Source organism: Rhyacophila brunnea, unplaced genomic scaffold, assembly GCF_057557595.1.
Source record: "Rhyacophila brunnea isolate RB1 unplaced genomic scaffold, BYU_Rbru_1.0 scaffold_4, whole genome shotgun sequence".
Lineage (NCBI taxonomy): Eukaryota > Metazoa > Arthropoda > Insecta > Trichoptera > Rhyacophilidae > Rhyacophila > Rhyacophila brunnea.
The window spans coordinates 26,831,823-26,850,804 of record NW_028233068.1 but is presented as its reverse complement, the minus strand read 5'-3'; the positions used below and the strand labels follow the sequence as shown (position 1 = coordinate 26,850,804).

The window sequence follows — 18,982 nt, the reverse complement described above, 5'->3', positions numbered from 1 at the left end:
TTAATCATCATACTCCTTTTATTTATTCATTTATTATTTTATAATCAAAATCGACAACAAGCAACTGATGTATAAAATACATTAAAAAGATTATTTACATGTAGTCCAGGTGCGTTACCTAACAACCCGTATACATAATCAGAGAGACATACTTTCTTCTGTGATTTGTTTACTTGAGATGATAGTATACACGAAAGGTTATGGTACCAGGTCAGGAAGTGGTCGTGAATCCTCACCTCCGTAACTTGGTACTTGATGAGAATCCCGCGCGTATATCGGATTCGTCGGAATCATATAAAGTTTGTTTTGCAATTTGTCTACCCGAGACGATAGTATACACGAAAAGATATAGCACCGTGCCAAGGAGTCGACGTGGCTCTCACTCCTCACATCCTCGATGGGCACAGCGAGCGCACCTCTGATTCACCTGCACAATATGATATACCTACACGGTCTATTTTGTAATTCTTCTACCTAAGACGATAGCAAGTAACACACGAAAAGTCACGGTAGCAGCATTGGAAGTAGTCGTGAATCCAACTCCTCACTACTTAACTTGGAACTACAATTACACTGTGTGAGCATCTTAGTTTCGTATGTATATGAGAGACACAGTATGACTTTGTATATTATTTAACGCTGGCCATTGTCAAGAATATAGGCATGGTGCCATTGTATCCAGCCAGTGTTTTGGTTACTTTGGTGTTAGCATCATTCTTCTTCTTCATAGTAGGAACCTCATGGCCGAAGGTCATGACTCGTATGGGCTCCACCTCTCTGTATACCGAACCTTGTGTTCGAATTAACTACGAATTCAATATGTGGTTCTACTAACAAAGCTCACGTGACTCTTCTAACATGAAAGACGCAGTTGTTTCATTTGGGATATATCTACCCGAGGCAATAGGAAACCAGGTCATGTTTCCAGTTGTAGAAGTGGTCATGCCTTTCACGAACCACCACCTAACTTGACTACATGCACATGGCTAATTTTTTATTAAGCCACTGCTGAAACACTTTTTCGTAATAATTATGTGAGATGCAATTTATTTTATGATTCGTCTGCAAGAGCCATATGCAGTAACTCAATTGATATTTTTTGGGACAACAAGGTGTCTGTAGGTGGATGTGTATTCGATGAAATTGTTCGCAAAGTGAAGCTGGACTGAAAAACTTTTGACCATCTGAATAATGTCTTCAAAAATGACCCGTGCCTTAAGCGCAAAATTTTAAACCAGTGTGCGCTTCCCGTAATCACAAGTGAGTGTGAAACATGGACCCTAAGTAAAGGAGAGACCCAGAAACTTGCACAGCGTGGTATAGAGAGGTGCATGTTGGGCATAATGCGAAATGATTGTATAAGAAAACAGACAAGGGTTTGCGAGGTAATAGTGTTCTCTAAAAACCACAAATCGAAATGGGCTGGATACATAGCTCGAAAAAGGGACAACCGATGGACAAATGTAGTCATCCAGTGGTACCCAAGAGGTACAAAACGTCCGCAAAATAGACCTAGAAGCCGCTTGATCGATGAAATGGTTAAGTACTGCGGAAGTACGTGGCAACGCAACGCACAGGACCGAGAGAAGTGGAATCAGCTTGGAGAGGGCTTCATCCAGCAGTGTATTGATTCAGACTGATGATCATGACTCTAACGATGCTACTTTTCCACCAATGATAGTTACTCTGAAATTCCCTTTATTAATATATCTTCTACTTGTCATTATTTACACATGTACCTACTTATAATCTCTACGCTCTATAAGAATATACTATTGCAGTATGTATCTTTCTCATTTTTTTTATAAAAATACCTAGATAATTTTACGTACTAAAATTTTTCCTTAAAACTATGACAATGGCTTTAGAATATTCTGCATTTTTCACCTGGCAGAAAACACTAAATAACACTTAGTGTAATCAGTACCGCTGAAAAAGACAAAATGTGTTCTGGCAAAAAACACTAATTCGTTTTTTATAAACAAATAAGAAAATAAACATAAAAAAAGAAAATTTTACTTTATTTTTTACTTTAACCTTCTTAATAAATAAACAGTTTTTATTTTAAAGTCATCATTTTTACGATTACTTAATAAACTCACATGATAGACCATTTCAAACATTTTAAAAACTTCAACTAGTATTCTCCAGTTAGTGTGTTCTGCCAGAACAGAGACGATATCTTGTTTTGGCAAATATGACTTGCTTCATTTTAAACATATCTGAAACTTGTTTCATTGATTATGAAGTCAGTAGAATAGATAAACCATATCTGATTTTGGCAAATAAAAATATACACATAAAAGAACAAATCTGCATTTAAATCTCAAAATACCAAAAATCGAATATGTCTGCTTCTGCCAAATAGCCACAGAAATATAAGTTCTCTCAATTTCGACAACTACACACATTGGTAAAATTGTTTTCACCGATAAATAATATATCGCACAAAGAAAAGGTAGAAATTCACAAATGTCAAAATATAAGACAATCGCAAAAATGATGCTTGGGTGTCAATATAAGTAATGTTAGCGCAGTAATATAAATAGGTATGTATATGTGCTGCTATCATTCATATATTATTTGATGTAAATCTTCAACCAAGGTATATATTTTTCGGTTCATTGATATAAGTTTTGGTAAATGTGCCGCAGATGCCGTCATCAGATTTTAAAACTTTCTTTTTAGACCAAACCAAACCTATTATAAACTAACCTAATGAGGGGCCCCCGAATTCCTGGGCTAGCTCTGGAGTTGGAAGTGGAGGTTCATCGATGTGGAGGAACAGGCAGTGGTCCCATGAATGGGAGCAACCAAGAAGTTACAACAAACTAAAGTTAATAAAAACTCAATGAAAACTTTCAGAACTCGTGTATTGTCATTATTATTTAGTTTAGTCTTATGTCATCACTTTATTATAGGTTTATGATTAAAAGTCACATTAATTAAAAAGTCAAAATCAACAATAACAAAATCACCATAATTAAAGTCAAATTTAGTAATGTCCGAAGGTCACGAAAATTTTAATAATTAAAAAAAAAGTTCAATTTATTCAACTTCCGAAACTCACAAAAAGTTATAATAGTTAATAAAAAGTTCAATTTATTTAAATCCCGAAATTCACAAAAAGTTATAAAAAGTTCAATTAATTTAAATTCCGAAATTCACAAAAGTTATAAAAGATAAGAAAAGTTCGATTTATTTAAATTCCGAAATTCACAATTAATAAAATAAGTTTGGTTATTATTAATTAATCAAAATTAATTTAATTATTATTAATTAATTTCGCAGATGAGATCGCACGAGTCCCGGGGCACTGAAGCAAAAGGTTGTTAGCCGGTTTCAAAACAATCACAAGTCGAAGTTGACTACGCGTGACAGCCAACTGTCAAAGTGACAGATAGGTATACGGTGACGGTTAGGTATCGCCCCACCACTAGGTTTGAACCAGTAGGTATCTGAGCCACGGCGGGTGACTCAAAGGGGGTGGTGATATTCTGACCGGCAGAATCCACAGCGCGCGACTTGAAGATTTTGTATGGAGAATAGCGAAAATATCACGCCACAGAGTATCGCAGAGACGATCTCTGAGGACGCTAGAAGACTAAATATAGAATTTAAAAATCCGGCCCTTTTATTCGATTAGGGACGATTGCGTCACTTTGTCCGGCGTTTAGGGTTAATAAAATTTGCATAACGGTTTCACTATGAAATTTGCGCAAAATCGTTCGACAAATTTTTCATTAACAAGATATGTAAAAATAATCTATACCAGACGGTCAGCGTCGGTTAGCGTCTCGACGCTATCAAAACAAAATCTACGTTACGTTCATACAACTAGTACTCCTCGGTACCATGACTGTAATTTTAAAAAGCATTGTTTTCTTGTTTCTCACTACGCGAAAAACGCACGTACAGTAGAGTATCTGGTATCAAAAGATTTGTCTTTGGATCCTCCATCGATACAGTATACCCCCCGTGTGGTAACGTTCTTCATGGCTTAGGGAGAGCTGTTACAGAGGCGGCCGGCCTGTAAACCCTGGCGGCTTGTAGGTACTTCCCACCCGAAAACGAGAATGCTTCCGAGCTTGCCTGGATGATGGGGCGTCATATTCCAGTGGTCAAATTGGAATATCTGCGGCACCAAGCCTGCAGTAGCGCGTACCAGTCCTTCGGCGGGCTCCCGGCAGAGGGTCGGATTTACGGCCCTCTGACGGCTCGAATACTCCCCGAACGTCGGCCTCCGAATATACAAACCGTAGGTTATGAACCCCCCCCATCTAATAAAAGTATACAATTTATAATAATCAACCGGGAAAGTTGATCAGTGTGTTATTAATTTTAATAACACAATTATTGGCATCTAACTTTGCCATTTGTCCTCCGATCAAGCTGAAATAAATGCCAATATTTTTTAAATGTACACATTCTACCGACATTTTCAATAAAAAAATGGGGGTTGCAGCATTAACTTCCGCGTTTCAAGACCTTGTACGCGGGAACTTTTTTCCGCAAAAACCGTAAAACTGTCTTCGGGGTGCAAGGGGTAAATCTGAAATTTGAGACCCCGACCACGCAATCCGGCTCGTCGGCCTCCGTCTACTGTCAAATGTGAAATCCGACTGCGCGTTTGGATTTGTACAAAGAAAAATGAAAATTATAATATAGATAAGCGTCGGACTACTACGCCGTGGGTCCCAGGTTCGAATCCTGGGTCTGGCAAGTACACATATTGTTTTTAAATTTGTGTCTGTCAGGGTATGGACCTAATAGGTTGAGCAAGTGGTTGACATCCATTTCTCGTAAAAAATAAAAATGTGTTAATACAAACCTCTACTCTGTGGAGGCCCATATGATCCTATTAGGATCGGACATGGTCGAAAGAAGAAAGTACCTACCTAACGTTTGTTGGACTTCCGTATTTATGGAATTATTATAATGGTTTATTAACATTTTTTTTAGAGCATAAACATAGTAAAAAGGACACCTGTTGTTTATGCACTAAATTGAAGTGGACTTCAGTGATTTTTATATTGAGCTATATCTGTTAATTTACCACTTATGGACTTCAGTGTTTCATTCATTTGTGTAATGAAATAAAATAAATTTTTCTGCATATTTAACTCAGACTTCCGTGGTTTACCCTCTAATGCAGCGGTTCCCAACCTGTGGTACGCGCACCACAGTTCTCTTCAGGCTCATGATGATAATGGAAATATAAATGGATATAATATAATATCACCGATTTTGATAAATACAGCAATTCAAATGACAGACAGGAGTAGAATCAGGCATGGGAGGCCTTTATCCAGCAGTGGATGGGTTAAGGTCAATGATGATAAGGATGATAGAAATTGGTAAAATATAGTAGTAGAATCAGGTGGCGGAACCCTTCATCCAGCAGTGGATTGATCCTGGTTGATGATGATGACGATATGAATATGTAGATAAATGTAATATCACCGATTTTGATAAATACAGAAAATCAAATGACAGAAAAGAGTAGAATCAGGCTAGGGAGGTCTTTATTAAGCAGTGGATTGATCCTGGTTGATGATGATGATGATGACGATATGAATATGTAGATAAATATAATATCACCGATTTTGATAAATACAGCAATTCATATGATAGAAAGGAGTAGAACCGGGCTAGGGAGGCCATTATCCAGCAGTGGATTGGTTCAGGTCAATGATGATAAGAATGATAGAAATAGGTATAATATCACAAATTCGTTAAACCGATAGTAGTAGAATCAGGTTGCAGAACCCTTCATCCAGCAGTGGATTGATCCTGGTTGATGATGATGATTATGATGACGATATGAATATGTAGATAATTAAAATTAGCATTTTTATTAAATATAGAAATTCAATACTGTCAAGAATACAATCAACGTAGAGAGGCCTTCATCCAGCAGTGGATTTATTGAGGCTCGTGATAATAATGGCATTATATATAGATAGGTAGATAATAATATAATATCACTGATTTTGATAAATATAACAATTCATGTGTAAGTAATGAGTAGAATAAGGTTGAGGAGGCCTTCATCCAGCAGTAGATAGGTCAAGATTGATGATGATAGGGACGATAAAAATAGATAGATATTATACAATATCACACATTTTGATAACTATAACAATTCATATTAATTTCTTTCATTGTTTGCAATGGCAACTTTGTTAGTTTAATATGACTATAAGGTAATTATTCAATAAAAAAACAGTGCGTGAACAGCCACAAAGAAGCATTTAAAAAAATCAAATTTGGAATATCACGTTATCTATGATACTATAGCAGTGGCGGACGCGCCTGTCAAAATTTAATTTACGTAGTGAATTGTACCAAGATTATTGTTTTCTCACCGGAAAAAAGTGCGCCAAAAATAATCGTTTCCGTTTGTCAATAAAGGATTAGAAGGTCTTAAGCGACGAAGCGTCATTCTGCTGTGTATTAAAAGAAATATGGCGGATCGTATACGGTATATGAGAAAATATCGGATATAAACGTCACGTACCTGTAAAATCATTGAAAATTTCTGAAATGTGGTCAATTCAATCGGTAGCGCACATTTCGAAGTGAAGATGTAAAAATAACAATAAAATGTTGCTTAAATGGGCTGTTGGTGCGTTTTCCAAAATCTCTTAGGATAATAATATATAGGAGATGCCTATTATAATGACAGTATTCTTTCTAAGCTTTATTATAAATTTGTTGGATATTTATAATCATCCACAGGTCATAAATAAATAAATGTCAATAGTTAAAAATCCTCCTCCTGTAAAATAGCATTTTGGTTAATTCGCCCTTTTTACAAAACACCGACGATGTACAGGTCACCAGAGATATAGAATATAATTTGAAATGCAACTGCTCATTTCTTCAAAGAATCCAGTTGGCCTCCAAATAAAAAATAAATAACTCGGAGAAGCCTCAAACTGAGTTTTAGATAAATACCTACCTACACAGGAAATGTTATGTTCAGGGAACACAAAAATAATGGTAAGTGCGTTACCTTCTGGGTGTTGTAAGAAGGCATGATTCTCGGTGGAGAAATATGAAATGTACTAAGTACATGTGTTAGAGAATTTATGTCTTTTTCAGTATTTACATCTGTGTCACGTAAATGCAACGCACATTGAATGTTGGTAATATTTGAAAATGTTCAGGGGGTTGTGTATTGTATGTATGTATGTAGTGTATCATGAGTGCACAACCAAGAAGAGACATATAAATAAGTGCAGTGAAAACAAAACACAAGTTTTACATTTTCTTTTATGAATTTCATAAATACAAATATATAAAAAAATAATTGATAAATCTCTTATTTTCTAATGTGTAAATTAACAAATTAATCAATGAAAATATTTAAAACTCAAATGATCCGGATGAACTCACGGATGATTTTTTCTATTATTAAATTTTCGTCCTATAATCTGATGAAAATATTATATTTGACACTTTGTAACTCTGGAATTATTTTAAACACTGCCGAGTGATAAATAATCTCACTTTTTTGACAGAAGAGGCAGATAATAAAAGACGATTTGCTGTCAGATATTTTGTTAAATATCATCATCATCATCAGCCGGGGTCAATCCACTGCTGGATGAAGGCCTCCCCAAGCTTTCTCCAACTCTCTCGGTCCTGTGTCGTTCGCTGCCACGTATTTCCGCCGAACTTTACCAGTTCGTCAATCCAGCGGCTTTTAGGGCGACCCTGTGGCCGTTTCGTACCCCTTGGGTACCACTGGATGACGGCATTTGTCCAGCGGCTGTCCTTTCGGCGAGCAATGTGCCCCGCCCATCTCCATTTCAGCTGTTTGGCAACGTCTATTACATCGCGTACTCTTGTCTGCTTCCTAACCCATTCGTTCCTCTTACGGTCCTTTCGCGTGATGCCCAACATGCACCTCTCCATGCCTCGCTGTGTGACTCTTAGCCTTTGGACATCTCTCGTGTTGAGGGTCCACGTCTCGCAGCCATACGTGAGCACGGGTAGCACACATTGGTTGAACACCCTACGCTTAAGACATAATGGTAGGTCACTCTTGAAGATAATATTCAGACGTCCGAAAGCACTCCATCCCAGCTTTGTTCTTCGAGCAATTTCATCGTGCATGCTTCCGTCTATGGACACCTGCTGTCCGAGATAGACGTAGCTGCTGACTTGCTCGAGTTGGGTGCCAGAAATACAGATAATCGCAGGGTCCGAAAAACAGTTCCTCATCACTTTTGTCTTTCAAGACATTTATCTCTAGACCGACCGTTTGACTGACATCCGCGAGTTCTTGCATTCTACCTTGGAGGTCTTTCGGGTCTTGTGAGAGTATAACAATATCATCTGCAAAGCGCAGGTGACTGAGGTGCTCCCCATTAATTGGAACACCTTTTTCCTCCCAATCAAGTTTCCTAAATAAGTCCTCAAGAGTAGCGGTGAATAGTTTAGGTGAAATGGTATCACCTTGCCGGACACCTTTGTTAATGGGGAATTTACACGACCGTTTGTGGAGTTTCACGCATGCTGTGGCATCACTGTATATACTGTTCAATATGTTTATATAGCATCTGGAAATTCCTTGGTTGCTAAGGGCGTCTATAATTGAGAATTTTTTGATGGAATCAAACGCCTTTTCATAGTCTATAAAACCAAGATATAATGGCAGTTTGTATTCCTGGTAGCGCTCTATGATTTCCCTGACGACCTGTATATGATCCATAGTACTGTAGCCTCTTCTGAATCCGGCTTGCTCTCTTGGTTGGTTCTCGTCTAGAACTGTTTCGAGATGGTTTGAGAGTATTTTCGTGAAAACCTTATACAGAATTGGCAGTAGACTAATTGGTCGATAGTTTTTCAGATCTTCAGTGTCTCCTTTCTTATGGAGAATAATAATGGAGGCATTTTTCCATGACTCTGGGATGTTCTCTTCGTGCAGACAAGACGTGAACAGACGTGCGAGCACATCGCTCACCGTCCTCCCGGCCCGTTTGAGAACATCGATAGTCAGCCCATCTTCTCCCGGGGCTTTCCCACTCTTCATGCACATTATAGCATATTCCACCTCTGTGGTAGTAACCTCGGGAAGAGGATCTCCATATTCTCCGTTCACCGGAAGATCTGAGTTGATGTCAGTGTCATCTTTGTATAGAGCGCTGTAAAACTCTACAACAGTATCCAGTAGATGATCCCAGTTACGCACGATACTTCCATCTTGCGCTTTTAGTGTCGTGATCTGCCGTCTCCCTATTGACAGATGCTGCTTGTTCTTATGTAAGCTCCTTCCTGACGCAACAATTGATTCTACAAGGTTCATATTGAACTTACGAAGATCTTCTCGTATGTTTTTAGGTAGAGTTTTGCACAGCGTGGAGTATTCGAGATCATTTGCAACTTGTTGCTCGCTTTTCGCTTTTCTCGCAGCTTCATAAGATCCAACATTTCCTTTACAAGTTTGCTTACTCGTTCAACCACAGCAGCAACTGTCTCTTCCGAAGATTCTATAATGATTTTTGTTACTGCCTCGGTGTTTTGTAGGGAGATGGGGTCATTTTCAGCTTGGAAAGCCGCTAGCCTGTTCTCCAGCTCTTGTTGGAATTCGACTCTGCTTCTCAAGCCTCTGCGGACTCTGGGCTTCTGCATCAGTTTGGATCACTCACGTTTGATGTTAAATCGTACTTTACACCTTACCATTCGACCATAAGTAATAATGAAAAGTATGAATAATAAACCGTTTCAAACCTACTTATCTTTAAAAATTTTAGCATTTGTATACATATAACACCTATTAAAACTTTTAACCCGGAGCGGAGCAGGAGCAAGTATTTGGTCCCAGAGCGGAGCAACTCAAAAAAGGGTCTGCTCCAACGCTCTGCTTGAAACTATACAAAATATGGTTGGTTATCTGAGGTCACCATAGATCACTCATTTTTGGGCCACTTTCGTTACATAGTGGTCAAACGAAGACTAATCAATAATAATTATAAATTGGTGGGAAAGTTTGCCATTATTTTGTTCAAAATGCCATCGGTTGAAACATCCATTCGAACTTATTTTTTTTCGAACTTACTTTATGATAAAAACCATCACGTGCAAAGCCACTTCGAACCCTAATTTATGTGTCAAATATTATGTATATGTTTAGTTGAGATGTTTACTAGCGATCTACTTTATAATATCTAACTGACAGTCTGAGAAGGTGTTGGAAGGAGAAGGTGAAAGACAAAAATAGCTGGAAAATGTAGGCAAAGGAGAATAAACAAAAAAGTCAGCAATGTATGTTGTTTTTCATTTTAATTATTCAGTATCAATTAAAAGCGATAGTAATTTACAATTCCATTTAGGTAATATTTTGAACAGCACGAAGTTTTGTATTGTTTCTAACATCTAAGCGTTTTGGTGTGATAAAAATATGTTCTGAAAATTAAAAAATAATCTTTTATAGCAGAATCGTTACAAGGGATTTTCTATACACATAATAATAATTAATAAAATATTTTTCTGCAAAATTGATTACAGATCACAAAGCGTGTGTATATTATATTCTGTTCCCAACTATAGTATAAGACCAGTACTGTTTTCTATATTTTTATCAAAGGCACCAATTTTCAGGACACATTTATATTATTTCATTATACAAAATAAACATTACCTATTTCATATCCAGTATAGAAAATTAATTGTTCATCAAATTTTCTGTTCAAATTTGTTGTCTTTCGTTGAAAGCTGGTAACATACCACATTCAGTTGTCAATGTAGATTAAAATTAATAATAAATGTCTGTTTTATAGCGTCTACACAATAAAGTTATAATCTGTCAAACAAAAGAATTATTACAAATACCTAATGGAAAGTTATATGACTATAGATCAGTTAATTAAATAATTTATAATTTCTATTTTCCATCCAAGGATTCTTATAGAGCACAGTATATTAAATTATGTAGACGCTATGTAAAAAACGAATTCTTAAGATGAATAACTAAGGCTTTATAATATAAAATTCAAACAGCAGTTTGAATTTCACTCCATGTTAATAATATTAAAGAACATGTTCATTAAATACAATTTCATAGCCTACATTCTTAATAAGAATCATTACCTATGAACAATTCGGAATACTTTAGTCTAAGATGTATTACATTTAATATCAAAACATTACAAGTACGTTTTCTATCGTCGGCTTGAATCTCTGTCTGTACTCAACTTATATATTGGCCAGCCGATATTTTTTCAACACATGATTACTGGGATTCAAAAAATATGAATGTTTAATTATTTTAAGTTTATGGGTAATTTTACAACTTGTCACTTTGATGTCTCTATTTTACCTTGTCATACATCCTTAAATAATAAAGCATAATTTTATTAAACCGAGTCGATATCAGTAGTTGCAAAATATAAATTATTTTAACGCGTAACCAATATAATATTTAAATGTGTGAGATTAAAGTGAGAAGAGGCACACATTGTGTTCTATTAGGTACAATTCTGATGATTTTACATATAATTTTACAGTAGCAATTATAATATTATTACAATACCATTGAAGAACCTACAAATTTTATTCAAAGATATATTTTAATAAGGCCATTTGTGTTGCCAAGTCATTTTTTTTTTTAAACTTTACGCTTTACAAAACCTCTCTCGGAACAATCGTTATAATTTATACAAGTAGCTTCAACTGTATAATATATTATAATAAAAGTAATTAATTTATTATTTTCCTAGTTATCATAAATTGAACAATTATTTATTATTGGCAAATATATGAACACATCTAATATAAAACAATCTGACAGCTTCTTAAAAAAATTAAAAATGCGCACCGAGATGGCAGTTTATCGTGGAGCCTACATCAGTACCAATACTTCCAATCTACTTTGAAATCTATGGTTTTGTAAGTATTTTTACAATATTTTACAGGAAAAATTGCATACTATATTTTTATGCCAGTTAAATACGCACATTTAGTTGTATCTGCGGTTGTGTAGAATATTGAGCATATAAATTTAATAACGTAAAATTTGCCAAACAGTATTTACCTATGTCAAAATATTACATTATATTTTAAATTTTAACTATTTATATCAGTAAATAATTTATTCTGTTATAGTAACAATGTTATGAGTTGAAACCGAACTTTAATAAAACAGAGGCAATTCAAAGTTTTTTTTTTATATATAACGGGTATAATATCATTAATTTATAAAGCATTTTTAACCAGAGCAACTAAACCAATTTCAATACAATAAATACCCATTCAATCAATAATTAAAAATAATCAACATTGTCGCCATTAGGTTGTTACGTAAAAGTAAGTATTTTAAACTATCTATGCATAAAGAGAGATTTCAATGTCCATCTACAATACAATATTATTTTATAATATAAAAAGATCAAATGAAAATAAGTTTTTTAAATCAATCAATTCTATTTATTAATTAATACAATCAACTGAGGCTATTTGATGGAATTTGAATTAAAATCTAATTAACTCATTTAGTGCTAACAACGCAACTGGCGTGTTTGCATTACCTGCCCATTACATATAATTAACATATTTAAATGTGGTAATTAAATATTAATTAACAGGTCATCAGTGATTGTGTTAATGAAAGTTTTTTATAATTTCATATTATGAATCATTTTTAACAACCTGGGTTTTCCTTTTCTGCATCTTCGGGCACTAGCTACATAATATTTAATATACCTATGATAAACATCTAACTGATGATAGGTAAAATGGGGATTGCAAAAATGATTCATAATATGTAGGAGAACAAAACTTTCATCAATTAGATTTTTAATTCTATTTATGTTGATAGGATATACAATTTAAACATTCCTAAATTAAACAAGAAATATGTATTGTGAATAACGTTGACATAATGTTATTAGAATTGGTCAGTTGTAGTGGCAATACCGTAGTTAGGGTATAATTAAAGATGTTCTGTCATTCTCAGTATGTATCAAACTAGGTACTCCTCCATTTGACATCACAATTACATCTTGCAAAAATAGATGAAATTTAATTACAATTTTATTATTCAATAATACAGTAGAACCTCATGAATCCGGCACTCTCCGAGCCGGAAGAATTGGCGGTGATATTGTCTCGCAACTGGCGATAAAATTTTTAGTACCTAGTGATGTTTAGTTTCAACACATAAAACTTTGACTGTTTTTTTTAATTGTCTTAAAATAATTGAAATACATATTACATACCTTAAATAAAAGCTTAAATATTTATACATTTTCATGTTTTATCAGGTTTAATTCGTGCCAGATTACTGAGATTTTACTATAGTTATTAGTTTTGATAATATACAATATCAGAGTATGTGTTGTAAAGTAAAAGTAGAAAAGGCTCGTAAATGGACAAACGTTAAAAATTAAAATAATACGGTTTTCTAAACATATCATTAAAAACAGAAATGTCTAGTTATAAAATAAAAATACCTTATTTACTTTGGTTTAATGTTACTTAAAAAAATATGACAGACCACACTAAATAAGAAGTAAAACTAAGCTAAATTAATTTAAATAGCTAAAGAAGGTAGTAACTAATTTAAAAAAAAAATTAAACGAATATTGTATGTATCGTGTAACTGAACAATTATAATATTTAAAGACATCTGATGCGTGTACGTCACAACTTACAGCACATGTAGGTACTATAATTTATATATTCTTCAAGGTAAACATTTGGTTTTAATGCTTTTTTTTACAATAACTGGATAAATGCATAGTGAATTTCTAAACATGGAACACCATGTAAAAGGTTTAGTTTGATATCATCTATGAAACGAAAATATTTCCAAAACTTTTTATTGCAAATAAAATGGTGGGACCTTAAATTAAATTTTGAGGCACCTAATTTCAAATAACTTATACACGTCACGTATTCTGCTAAAAATAAATGATTTGAAGCGAAAAGCAATGACAATGAAATTAACAAAAACTAGGGTTTTGTAGAAAAAGGACAATGCACCAGGTAAGGTACAGTTCAGATATATATTATACAAAAATAAACAGTATTTATACCTACTATACCTAAAAATTACCATAAAGAATACATAAACTAAGTACAGCTTCTATGAAACTAAGTAAACATTGTGTTTTTACAACTATGTTAAAATTAATATAATACAATTTTATATTTAAAAATAAATAAATGAAAAAAGAAATAGGTTTCGAGATTATCTGTCTAATTCGTTACGAGAGGAATAATCGAAAAAAAAAACTTCCGACAGTCAGGATCGACTAAGGTAAACTTAATTTTGAATGTACAGAGTAATACGTTTAAAAAAATAATTAAGAGTTAAATTAAAAAGAAATCTCTTTTTACCCGCGATATATTATGTATAATAATATTATTCTAAACCAGCGTTATTTAAACAATGTTTGTACAAAATACAGTTGCTTGTAAAGGGTCAACTGAATTTATATAATAATAATGTATGTTATATTTTGACTACTCATATCTGTGTGAAAAAGAGTAGAAAAAATATAATATATAAGTATGTAAGTAAACATGTGCATTCTTGAAACATAATAATTATTCTGTACACTGGCAGAAACGCGGATTAATAAGAGATTGCTAATCCTCGGCAAAATATTTGATTATTTATTAGTATAATATTTTAAACAGGGGTGTAATAATTGAAGTCTACGGTAGTCCGTTACAGAAATAAAACATTAATAATATCATTGGCTTTGTATTTACTCTAGAAGCTATAATCTTAGATCATTACCAATAAAATTCTTATTGTTTCAGTGATTCTGTGTAGTAACAGCACTTTCTTTCATGGCATTCATGTCAAAAGATTGACAAATGACTGAGACATTTTAATATCAACACTACTACAAGGTCAGTCATACAATATGGATGTACGCTACTCTGACTCAGTTTACCTTCACCAAACAGAATAAATTGTTGTCGAAAAGAACAGATATTAAACTGTCTATATTATGTCATAATTTATACCCATATAGTAAGGTATGTGCTTAGATTTTAGGAGGACTGTGTTTTATACAAACATTTTTACTGGAAAAGTACGATTATACACAGCTGAAAATTCGTGATTTTCACAAATAATAATAGCGAAATTAAATTTCAACAACAATTATTTGCCAACAACATTCTGATGGACCGTTTAACTTATAAGAACAAACCATATACATAAAATTCTTAATATATCCTGACTAGGGAAATCGTGAACATAGACAGTAGTAATGTTGCCGCTGTGATGAATAGTGAGTGCTGAATATTGATTGCACTGGCGGCTACTTCTGCCATTGGAGCTGTAAATGCAAAATTACGGTAAATAAATAAATAATTATTGTATACATTCTGAACACACTCTAGGTAGGTAGGTATCAGTGGCTAAGGGTGGAGATAGGTTGTGGAGATCTGGCATTAATAGTGCACACAAATTTTTGTCAGACATGCTTATTTGATTTTAAGAATACAGATTGCAGATAGTGAGGGGTAGTTTTTTAAATTCAATTAAACTCTGCCCAATCCAAACCATAAAAATATTCTTCTATCTAGTGTCACCAGATGGAAAAAACCCCCGGTCCGCAGTTTCAAATCACATATCCACAACCTAATCATACGCCCTCGAATTAGGGTTCACCACCCCTGATTTACGAAATAACATCGCCACGGGACATTTCAACAGCGGCAAAAAGGGCGAATACCTAAGCCCAGCTACTAGGAAATGGTAACTTGCCGAGAGACAAACAAAAATTTACCGTAATTTTTGTTTCATCCCTTTGCCCCTCCCTCTTGCCTCATCACCCATAGATCCGTCGTAGATAATTGCTGGCAGTACAAATTCTCCCGGGAGAGTGGTAGGTGTCCAGGACCACGTGCTCGGCGTGGCCTGGCCACGCTTGCCTCAATATGATAAGTTAGTGAATCTCTTTCCCCGTTATTGTGTTATTAATAATCCCTATAACCACCTCAAAACCACGCGTCGCGTCCCCGACAAAACGTTTTCGCGCCAGTTTGGCCAATGTGTTCAAACACGTGCTCCCACATAGTGACTGTGCGATATATAAATCTAAGACTCCTGTGCAAGTGTAATTAATGATGTAATCCAACCAATGTCTGAAAAGTTAATGTAATTAAACGTCCCTGCGCAGGGAAATTGTCAAATCAAAGACGTGTTTTATCTTGAATTATATGTCCTGATGTCCACACAACCCTCAATCAAGGTGATACTCGTGAAGAACGCTGCCAGCATACATGTGAGCTTCTCCAATCTATTCTTCCCGGTATCACTAGGTATTCTGGTTTGGCTAGGCAGGGTTTAATTGAATTTTAAAAACTAACCAACACCATCTGCCATTTGTATTCTTAGTTCAATGAAAACAAATAAGTACCCATGACTGAAGTGTACACTATTTTTGTTGGACATCCAGCCTACTTCGACTCTTTCCCACTGGTAGGTAGACACATATTTTTTCATTGCTTCTACCATCCGATATGGTGGATCTTAGATTTAGTTTTTTTTACGAGAAATGGTTTTTAACCACTTCACGAGCCTAATACTACAAGGTTCTAAGAGTTCGTCCTTGAAAAAACAAACCCAACAATGAAGTACTATTCTAAGCTGCCTCATTGTTACTTTTGTTTCTCCAAGGACAGACACTTAGAACCTTGTAGTTCTCCACTTGCGACTCGCGAGCCGAATACTACAAGGTTCTAAGTGTTCGTCCTTGAAAAAACAAACCCAACAATGAAGTAGTATTCTAAGCTGCCTCATTGTTACTTTTGTTTCTCCAAGGACAAACACTTAGAACCTTGTAGTTCTCCACTCGCGGACTTGCTTAACACATTATTAAGTGAATGCTCTGGATCCAAATACTCTTTGAAAAACAAAATGGGAACTTGAAGATTCAGAAGTGGATATTCTGCGATTTGTCCATCACAAACGTAATGCGTTATGTAATCGAAATAATGTAAAATTCCAAGGGGACTGACTGCTTTTATCAAAGACTATTTTACATTGTGATTTTGATTTTGTTACAACAGTCAAACATTGTATTCCCAAAAATAGATTCATCATTTTGAAATTGTTGTTTATAACCTAATGTTACCTAATTCAAATGTTATGCTCAAACAAAAATGTTGAATCTTCTTCCAGATGAAGCCTTCTGTGATATCACTGAAGGCAATTTCAGTTTGACAATAGAACGTATGCAACAAAACAAATAGAACCCGAGATTGTGTTCGGGAGTTTGTATGAAAATTAGCGGTCCATTTTCTTTGATGCTTATGCGTCTCCATCACTATACAAGAAGGTTTCTTCAACATCTATTTTTCAAATATTGACAACCAGTTAAGGCTATTATACCTCAGCTTAGGCATGGTCTAAAAAGATCGTGACTAGGCGATGCGCGGATTGCGGGTGCAAATGACGCGAACCGAACGAAATATAATTCATCATAAAAATTCAACATGCGTCCTTTTTATGTTATGTTTATTATTATATTCGTAATAATAATAGTATATTCATTGACATGTTTTCTTTTTCAAGTACATGCGGAACGTTTTTAAGTCATCTTTACACGATTTAAGAATACATTCATCCGACTCCATCACAAAAGAAATTGACGTGCAAACAGGTCGACTATCCCTCTCCGAATGGCAATGCGGCCCGAAATTTCATTCCACATAGTGTAGAAAATTATTTGCCATTTAACTTATGTACGCTCTTAAAACTTAATTTTAATGTGTCTCTGTGGTCACCCATAGAAAAAGATCACATCTGGTTTTGTTTCACATGACATGACATGATCATAAGTTTAGTACATATGCCACACATGATTTTTGTGATATAAATATGTAAGTGGCGGTAGTAAAATAAGAATGGCAGATAATCTTTAATAAGAAGTATCAACATGATGGAAAAAATTAAATATAAAAATAATTGAAATCAATAAAGAGTGCAACGATAATTACCTTCCTGGAGATTTTCGTCAGCCCTTATTTCGTTGCTCTCATAATCTGAAGAAATAATAAAAAGCAAAACACCCAAATAAAAAAAAGGAACAGAAATCAAAAAGCAAACAGTGCTCGTCATAAACCAGTATTGCCAGTGATAAATATGAATGAGATTATATTATTAAGATTTAGAACTGAAAATAATTATAGTATTAAATAACAAAGTGCACAAATGTTTTCACCATGGATGTATAATATAAATAGGGGAATTTTTGGTGAAACGGAATAGATCGACAAATTGTTGATCGCGAAACATTTCGTGGTTGATCGCATTGCGTAGAGTAAAAAATACAAATGGATAAACTATATTTTATGAAATTCATGCAAGCAAAATATTTAATTTTTATTAAGTTGTCTTTTTGACAATTGCATTCATAATGCATACTATTTAGTCCTTTGAAAAAATAGGTGAAGGTGTGAGTCACCTGAAAACTCATTTTTCACCAACGAGAAAATAGTGAAAGACATTTTAAACATATCGTGAAATGGGTAAAGTAGTCACACTCAGACTTATGGTACTTGACGGTGAACGGCAGATATGATTTCGATTTGAGGGGGTGTAATGGTAGGTAATTGATAAAAGATACTTCATTTAAGGGGGGACATGCTCGTCGAAGGTCAAAATTGAGTTTTTATTGTATTTTCAAACCATGATCCTGGACACTCCTTAAACGTTGTAGATAATCTATTTATATAATTTTGAAGCCTTATTATCCTTTATAGTTATTTTAAACATTTGATGACTGCATAAAGTATTTTTGTTACATAAAATAGTATTCTTTTAAACCTCTCGCTCTAATGTTTTAGAATATAGTCATATTTCGGTACATAACTGTGCAGTGGTGTTAAGATTTTTTCCATTTATTAATTTTTAGACGCATTTATAAAACCATTAGTATTAGTTTGGGATCACAGAGATTATCAATATAATTTTTTATCGTGAATATTTTACAAAAATTATCTCGTA

The 18,982-nt window shown here is 34.4% G+C and overlaps 1 protein-coding gene across 1 annotated transcript in view; it reads right to left on the bottom strand.

The window, feature by feature from the left end:
• Positions 1-14,195: 14,195 nt before the first annotated feature.
• The window catches only part of LOC147067170 (protein amalgam-like), a 281,872-nt gene continuing 277,085 nt past the window's right edge, over positions 14,196-18,982 (bottom strand). The window contains exons 12-13 of the mRNA XM_085954904.1: positions 17,974-18,018; positions 14,196-15,305 (exon numbers count right to left, since the gene is read on the bottom strand). Coding sequence (XP_085811030.1) covers positions 15,193-15,305; positions 17,974-18,018 — 158 coding nt within the window. The 3' untranslated portion in view covers positions 14,196-15,192. The remainder of the gene's footprint in view (positions 15,306-17,973; positions 18,019-18,982) is intronic.